The 9,036-nt window shown below is 43.4% G+C and overlaps 1 protein-coding gene across 1 annotated transcript in view; it reads right to left on the reverse strand.

Moving 5' to 3' along the window:
• Positions 1–8,502, reverse strand: part of si:zfos-911d5.4 (uncharacterized) — a 14,031-nt gene extending 5,529 nt beyond the window's left edge. Inside the window, exons 1-6 of the mRNA XM_024144556.2 lie at positions 8,088–8,502; positions 6,690–6,839; positions 6,287–6,390; positions 4,995–5,138; positions 2,302–2,530; positions 251–348 (exon numbers count right to left, since the gene is read on the reverse strand). Coding sequence (XP_024000324.2) covers positions 251–348; positions 2,302–2,530; positions 4,995–4,997 — 330 coding nt within the window. The 5' untranslated portion in view covers positions 4,998–5,138; positions 6,287–6,390; positions 6,690–6,839; positions 8,088–8,502. The remainder of the gene's footprint in view (positions 1–250; positions 349–2,301; positions 2,531–4,994; positions 5,139–6,286; positions 6,391–6,689; positions 6,840–8,087) is intronic.
• Between the last annotated feature and the right edge of the window lie 534 nt (positions 8,503–9,036).

Below are 9,036 nucleotides of genomic sequence, written 5' to 3' on the forward strand. Positions count from 1 at the left end.
GAATACAAGGCTATGGAGGTCCTGAGTGACTCAGCTGGTAGAGCACGGTGAATACAAGGCTATGGAGGTCCTGAGTGACTCAGCTGGTAGAACACGGAGCTGGTACCTCCTGGATTGTGGGTTCGATTCCCGGGACCACCCATATTTAAAATGTACACACACACGACTGTTAGCGGTTTCAGATAAAAGCGTCTGCTAAATGTCAGATAATGAATATGAATGTAATATATATTAAGTTGTTAAAACCCACCTTGAGCTGTTCTCCTCCCTGTAGTCTGACCAGGTCCCAGGTCCCCATCCTCCTCACCACCTGTTTCAGCTCCCCGATCTGACCGTACGACAGGTGACCTGCAGGACACGGAGAAACAACAATAATATACAGGATTTATAAAACGCTTAAAACACATGCAAATGTGCTTCTCTGTCTACCTTCAACAGTACAGTAAGGCACATCTGTCTACCTTCAACAGTACAGTAAGGTGCTTCTCTGTCTACCTTCAAACAGTACAGTAAGGCACTTCGTCTTCTTACCTTCAGACAGTACAGTAAAGGCACTTCTCTGTCTACCTTCAACAGACTACAGTAAGGCACTTCTCTGTCACCTCAACAGCTACAGTAAGGCACTTCTCGTCTACCTTCAACAGTTACAGTAAGCACTTCTGTTTACTTCAACATCGTACAGTAAAGCGCACTTCTGTCTACCCCATTTCAACAGTACAGTAAGGCACTCTCTGCCTCTACCTTCAGCAGTACAGTAAGGCACTTCTCTGTCTACCCATTCAGCAGTACAAGTAAGGCACTTCTTCTGTCTACCCTTCAGCAGTCGACAGTAAAGCACTTCTCATCGTCTACCTTCAACATTAACAGGTAAGGCCACTTCTCTGGTCACCTTCAGCAGTACGGTATAGGTGCTTCTGCTGTTCTACCTCAACAGTACAGAGTACTTCTCTGTCCTACCTTCAACAGCTACACGTAAGGCACTCATCTGTCTACCTTCAACAGTACGTAATGCATGTTTCTCTGTCTACGCTTCAACCAGTACAGTAAGGTGCTCTTCTGTCTACCCTTCAACCGTACAGACTAAGGCACTTCTGTCTACCTTCAGCAGCTACAGTAGCCGGTGTCTCTCTGTTACCTTCAACAGATACAGTAAGTCGCACTTCTTGTCTCTACCTTCAGACAGTACAGTAAGGCGTGCTTCTCTGTCTACCTTCAACAGTACATAAGGGTGCTTCTCTGGTCTACCTTCAGCCAGTGACAGTAAGTGCTTTCTCGTCTACCTTCAACAGTACAGATAAGCACTTCTCTGTCGTACCTTCAACAGTACAGCTAAGGTACTTCTCTGTCTACCTGAACAGTTACCAGTAAGGCTGCTTCTCTGTCTACCTTCAAAAACATACAGTAAGGTGCTTCTCTGTCTTACTTCAAAGATACAGTTTAACGGTGCTTCTCTGTCTATCTTCAACAGCTACAGTAAGGCACTTCTGTCTACCTCCTCAACATACAGTAAGGTGCTTCTGTCTACTCAACAGGTTACACGTAAGGTACTTCTCCTGCCTCTACCCTTCAAACAGTACAGTAAGCGCACTTCTCCTGTCTACCTTCAACAGTACAGTAAGGCACTTCTCTGATCCTACCTTCAGGCAATACAGTAAGGCTACTTCATCTGTCTACCTTCAGCCAGTACAGCAAGGTACTTCTCTGTCTACCCTTCAAAGCTACAGTAAGCACTTCTCTGTCTACCTTCGCCAGTACAGTAAGGACTTCTCTGTCTACCTTCAACAAGCTACATAAGTTGCTTCTCTGTCTAACCTTCAAACAGTAACAGTAAGGCACTTCGTCTGTTACCTCAACAGCTTACAGTAAGGGCTTTCTCTGCCTACCTTCAACAGTACAGTAAAGGCATTCTCTGTCTACTTCAACAGTACAGTAAGGCACTTTCTGTCTACCTTCAACAGTCAGTGAAGGCGCTTCTCTGTCTACCTTCAACAAAGCTTACAAGTAAGTGCCTTCTCTGTCTACCTTCAACAGTACAGTAAGCACTTCTCTGTCTACCTTCAGCAGTACAGTAAGGACTTCTCTGTCTACCTTCAGCATCTAAGTAAGGCACACGCTGCTACTTCAGAGCTACAGTAACGATAATGCAACTAGGCTAAGTGAAATATATGATTAGCTTAGAATATTGAAAAGCTCCCTTATTTCACTATATTTTGGGGAAATATGACAGTTTAAAGTATATTTTCTTATCCCAAGACATCCATTATTTTATTTCTTTAAACCCACAATGCCTCGTCCACTCACCAGACAGCCAGGCAGGAGTCAGTGCGTCTATATCCAGGCTGCATAGCCCTCTCTGAAGGAGCGGAGGAACGCATCTATTTGACTGTGGGGAGACCAGCTCCCTCCTCTTCCTCAGCTCTTCATCCAGCTGGCAGTCCGGGGCGAGGAAGACTAGCCTGGGAAAGAAGAGCTCCTGACGCACTGACACGCCGCTCCTCCTCAGGTACTGCCACAGGTTAGCCGTCTTGGTCTGGAGGGGGTATAGATATCACAGGTTAGCCTGGAGGGGTATAGATATCACAGGTCTAGGATCTGGAGGGGTATAGATATCACAGGTTAGTCTGGAGTGGGTATAGATATCACAGGTTAGTCTGGAGGGGTATAGATATCACAGGTTAGCTGTCTTGGTCTGGAGGATATATAAATAGATATCACAGTTAGCCGTCTTGGTCTGGAGGATATAGATATCACAGGTTAGCCGTCTTGGTCTGCGAGGGGGTATAGATATCACAGGTTAGCCGTCTTGGTCTGGAGGGGGTATAGATACAGGTTAGTCTGGAGGGGGTATAGATATCACAGGTTAGCTGTCTTGGTCTGGAGGGGGTATAGATAGAGATATATATATATATATATATCACAGGTTAGCTGTCATGGTCTGGAGGATATACAGTATATATAAATCATTAGCTAATAATCAGAGACCTGATCATTAACAAGTCTGTCAAATATAGTATATTATTCTCCATCAGGCATCGTTTTAACAACCACAAATAATAACTCATAATGTATGTTTTTTGGTGGGTAATATTCTTCTGACACACTATGGAAATGGAAAGCACAGTTTAGGAAAATTATGTTACCCCCCCCCCAAAAAAAAAAATCTCCATTGGAAGGATTTGATGATGCAATATCCTTCTAAACCAAACTGTAGTTTTAAAAAAGGTCTGTCTGACTTGTTTTGGATTCTAATCTAAAATGTCCTGCTTTGTCCTGGATCTTGACTGAGTCAGAGTAGCACATTTATATGGAAATGAGTTAACACTACAACGGAGCAGGGTTCGGTAAATTCCCTCCCAAAGTAGGGCCTCTTGATTTTTAACGGCTGTAATTATGTTTATAGAGGGGGAAAAACAGGTGCCTCAACACAGCTGTCACCCTGTCTACCAGGGCAGGAGTCACTCATTTCCATTCACTGTAGATCAGAGCCTCAGGGGTGTCAAACATATGGGCCAGATCTGGCCTGCGAGACCATTCAATCTGGGGGGGGGAACTCTCTCAATCAACATGGAAATGACCAAAATCAAACTGAATCTCTGTAGAAATAATGGGACCTACATTTGTAGTCTTCACTGTCCAGCTTACTAACAGTCATCTATACGCAAGAGAGACAGTCAGGGAGAAAACTCCAAAAGCGATGGATAGAGTAAATAATWARCKATTTTAAGTGCGTRRCCTCCGGACCTCGGTGAAGACCGTAGGCGGGCCGCGGGAGCAAAATAAACAACCCTGCTGTAGATGTTGGGSCAGAGACGAGGTTGGATAAGAGGGMGTRGGAGCTTGGCTGGCAGAATTAAGMGCCAGACTGCAAATGCTTACAACAACTAGGCTACACTTTGAACTGACGGGAACTGACGCCATCTTGMCSAGGGGTTCTCAAAGTGGGGTCRGTAGCCAGATCAACAACAAAAAAAGAATATACCCTTTTTGTTTAACTAATTGAACAGATTTAACTCATTTCAAAGGATCTCTGGAATAAGTTAAGAGGGTGTAATACAATGTATGTTCTTTGAAAACTTGGGCAAATACTTCAATTATAATTTATTTTCTCCCTTTTTTCATAAAAATGCACTTTAATTTAAGATTTTAAACTGCAAAGCTCTCTGTCTCATGGCAAAATGTGTAGAGTTACAGGATATTAGCCTTTAAATGCTTTGCCCCCATTTAAAATAACATTGCTTTGCCCCCATTAAATAACATTGCTTTGCCCCCATTAAAATAACATTGCTTGCCCCATTAAATAACATTGCTTCGACCAATGACAAAAAATGTTGTAGAATTGCAGAGCATTGCCCTTCCTCTGCCCAAAGAGGTGGGCCTTTAAACACGCTCCTTCCCAGGGCCTGAGACGTGTCGACCACGCCCTACCACGGCCATAATAAAACTATGGACCATATTTTATCTCAATCAAGTTATTGGGGGGGGGGGGGGGGGGGGGGGGCTGATGCATTTGCTAGCCCCCTAAAAAAAGTGAGAACCCCTGATCTAGACTTCATACTGTAATCTTTTGGACCACTAGTCTAGATGAATGACTTATCAAGATGTATCTAGTTTGAGAAACCCCTGATCTAGACTTCATACTGGAATCTTTTGGACCACTAGTCTAGATAATGACTTATCAAGATGTATCTAGTTGAGAAACCCTGATCTGACTTCATACTGTAATCTTTTGGACCACTAGTCTATGTGAATGACTTAGCTAGATGTATCTAGTTTGAAACCCTGATCTAGACTTCATTACTGTAATCTTTTGGACCACTAGTCTAGATGAATGACTTACAGATGTATCTTAGTTTGAGAACCCCTGATCTAGACTTCATACTGTAATCTCTTTGGACCACTAGTCTAGATGAATGACTTAGCTGATGTATCTAGGCTACATTTGGTATGTATTTTATTATTTTTTAACCCTAAAAAGATGTTATGACATATTTTACCATGATGGCCTCAAGGGGTCTGCCACCTGTTCTATGGAGGTGTTGGTAAATGTTTGGTCTGTTCTTTGAGCTGAACGTGCCAGTTCTGCTGCTGGAAACACCGTTCCTCTCCAGGGCTTCACGTCATGCAGAACACCCCGTGACCTTAGAAGACAGATAGAAGAGGTTTGAGTTGTGAGAAGAGGTTTGAGTTGTGAGAAGAGTTTGAGTTGTGAGAAGAGTTGTTGAGAAGAGGTTGATTGTAGAAGAGTTGAGTTGTGAGAAGAGGTTGAGTTGTGAGAAAGAGTTTGAGTTGTGAGAAAGAGTTTGAGTTGTGAGAAGAGTTTGAGTTGTGAAGAATTGATTGTGAGAAGGGTTTGAGTAGTGAGAAATTTGAGTGTGAGAAGAGGTTGAGTTGTGAGAAGAGGGTGAGTTGTGAGAAGAGGTATTGTGAGAAGAGTGAGTGGTGAGAAAGAGTTTGAGTTGTGAGAAGAGGTTTGAGTGTAGAGGTTTGAGTTGTGAGAAGAGGTGTGAGTTGTGAGAAGAGGGTTGAGTTGTGAGAAAGAGTTTGAGTTGTGAAAGAGGTTTGAGTTGTGAGAAAGGTTGAGTTGTGAGAAGAGGTTGAGTTGTGAGAAGAGGTTGATTGTGAGAAGAGGTTGAGTTGTGAGAAGAGGTTGAGTTGTAAGAGGGTGAGTTGTGAGAAGAAGGTGAGTTGTGAGAAGAGGGAGATTAGAACAGGCTCTCCAACACTATTCACGGAGAGCCTCCCCAGTTGTAACTAACTTGATTCAGCTCATCTACCAGCTAATTAGCGTTGGAGTTAAAACCTACAGGAGGTATCTCTCCAGGAACAGGGTTGGAGTTAAACCTACAGGAGGGTATCTCTCCAGGAACAGGGTTAGAGTTAAAACCTACAGGAGGGTATCTCTCCAGAACAGGGTGGAGTTAAAACCTACAGGAGGGTATCTCTCCAGGAACAGGGTTGGAGTTAAAACCTACAGGAGGGTCTCTCTCCAAGAACAGGGTTGGAGTGAACACCTACAGCTTTTTCTCCATTGTTTTTGATGGTAGGCCACTCTGGTAGGCCTACCTTATGATCACATTGGTTAGGAGTCAAGTCAACCACACAGTACGTAGGCCTAGTTAGTTAAATACTAGTTAGTTAAGCCTAGTTAGTTAAATACTAGTTAGTTAAGCCTAGTTAGTTTAAATACTAGTTAGTTAAGCCTTAAGTTAGTTAAATACTAGTTAGTAAGCTAGTTAGTTAAATACTAGTTAGTTAAGCCTAGTTAGTTAAATCCTCGATAGCGCACCTGTGAGGATGACAAGGTTGATGTCGTCTGCCTTGTTGGTTTGGAACTGGGTCGGGACTCGTAGGTCGCAGAAAATATATTCTTTTTTCAGTCCGCCAACTTTCCTAAAGACAATATCGGAAAGAGGGATATAATCCAAGGTCCTTATGCTTTTTTACTACGTACAACCTGACCCCCCCCCATCCCCATAATGTAGTCTAGCTAGCTACGTACAACCTGACCACCCCCCCCATAATGTAGTCTAGCTAGCTACGTACAACCTGACCCCCCCCGTCCCCACAACGTAGTCTAGCTAGCTACCACTGTTGAGGAGAAACAATAACATCACGCTAACAACCTCCCCATACGTACAGAACACACTTGAATAAGRCCCRMWRGTGTTAAATCAATCATTTAGACCTACCTGACATGTTGGATAAAGTCCTGTACTGTTAGAGTAGGCTGTGTAGGGGGGTCAGGTTGTCCTTTGGCACCTGCAGTAGCAGTACTGGGTCCCGTGGAGAAGTGAAACTGGGCAAGCTGGCTTCCAAGCTGAAACATTCTTCTTGTGGATCTGAAACAACAGAACCCAAACTTGATAACACGTGGAACAACACACACCCAGTGTATAAAACATTATGAACATAAGACTGACCAGGTGAAAGATATGATCCCTTATTGACGTCACCTGTTAAATCCACTTCAATCAGTGTAGATGAAAGGGAGGAGAGAGATTAATTAAAGATGCTTAAGCCTCGAGACGTGTATTGTATGTGTCTCATTCAGAGGGTGAATGGGGAAAGACAAACGATTTAAGTGCCTTTAAACGGGTATGGTAGTAATTAGGTGCCAATCGCACCGGTTTGTGTGTGTCAAGAACTGCAACGCTGCTGGGTTTTTCCACACTCAACAATTTCCTGTGTGTATCAAGAATGGTCCACCACCCAAAGGACATCCAGCCAACTTGACACAACTGTAGGAAGCATTGGAGTAAACATGGGCCAGCATCCCCTGTGGAACACTTTCGACACCTTGTAGAGTCCCATGACCTGATGAAATGAGGCCGTTATGAGGGCAAAAGGGGGTGCAGCGACTCAATATTAGGAAGGTGTTCCTAATGGTTTGTGTATGTAGCTATAGAAGTGGAGYGGTGTASCTATACGTRGACATAAAACAGCATCACACTACAGGYAAGTAAAAGCTCATTTAGACAGCAACATCTTAAAACAACAAGAATATATAGCTAGTAACAGAAACATTTTGAAAACAACGTGTTTTTGACGGGTGGGTATAATTTGTGGAAGGATCCAACGGGAATCTGTTCCAAAAACTTCGTAAATAACAAGGAGGCCAAKAAACAACGTATACAAAGTAGCATGATCAATTCACCTAGCTAACTAGCGTTAGCTGCCGAATAGGCATCATCTCATTACGTAGCCAATTCCCTATCTGGTATATTATTCTGCCGATATACAACTCTGTTGTTTGTTGGCAACCTTGTTATTTACAAAGTTTTTAGAACAGATTCCTGTTCCACGTTATTCCCAGCCGTTTTTAACTGTGCGACTGGAGGGAGCAGGCACAGCATGTCCCGGCTAATTKAACTATATTTGGACAACACATCATTTACGTTACATTAGCTCGCTGTATTTAGCTACAACTTATATGGTGCCAATGTCAACAAACTTGTTTGTTCACGACAACAAAAAAACACTCTGGAAAATGAACTTAACTTAGCGGTGACATCCCGCGAAAACAAAGACAGGACAGATGCTAATGCTAGCGTTAGAACAAAAGACGGAGACATATGTTCAGCTCTTACTTTAGTAAAACCAGAGAAAGTTACAAACAGGAGTCAGGTTTTTTTTCTTCTTCTAACCTCTTTGTGGATGAGGCAGCCGATATACTTTCCTGTCGTCCAACTTGCTGCTTTGAAATCGTATCCAGGAATGATGTTTCCCAATCAGCGCTGTTCTCTTGGCCCCGGCGTCACTTTCCTGGAGGACGTAAACAACAAACCACGTGGAGGATCGGSTTTCCACCAGGAAAACCTCACCTCAGTATAGACGTTATTTGGGAGCAAAAAAACATATATATTTTGGACATTTTCGTCTTTACATTCAACTGGAGAAACACAAACTAACCAGTCATTCAATTAAACAAAAGTATGGGGCGCCGTGTTATGAGAATGCAGTAGGCTATGGAAATCAATCTCTCACAGAGTGGACTCAGTTCAACTCATTGACTGTGGGGAGATGCACAGCGGTCTGTACCAGTAGAACATAGACACATGGCGAGCACAAACAAGTCATATGATCTTATGGATGTGTGTGTGTGTGTGTGTGTGTGGTTGTGGTTGTGTGTGTGTGTGTTGTGTGTGTGTGTGGTGTGGTGTGTGTGTTGTGTGTGTGTGGTGTGTGTGTGTGTGTGTGTGTGTGTGCTTAATTAAATTACAGGATGAACATGTTGTCTCCCCTCAGGACAACCTCTCTAATTATGTAGCTACCTCTCTAACCAGGGGGCACAGGACAAGACCTCTCTAATTATGTAGCTAAGTCTCTAACCAGGGGCACAGGACAAGACCTCTCTAATTATGTAGCTATGTCTCTAACCAGGGGGCACAGGACAATACCTCTCTAATTATGTAGCTATGTCTCTAACCAGGGGCACAGGACAAGCCTCTCTAATTATGTAGCTAAGTCTCTAACCAGGGGCACAGGACAAGACCTCTCTAATTATGTAGGTATGTCTCTAACCAGGGGGCACAGGCA

Source organism: Salvelinus sp. IW2-2015, unplaced genomic scaffold, assembly GCF_002910315.2.
Source record: "Salvelinus sp. IW2-2015 unplaced genomic scaffold, ASM291031v2 Un_scaffold5470, whole genome shotgun sequence".
NCBI classification, from domain to species: domain Eukaryota; kingdom Metazoa; phylum Chordata; class Actinopteri; order Salmoniformes; family Salmonidae; genus Salvelinus; species Salvelinus sp. IW2-2015.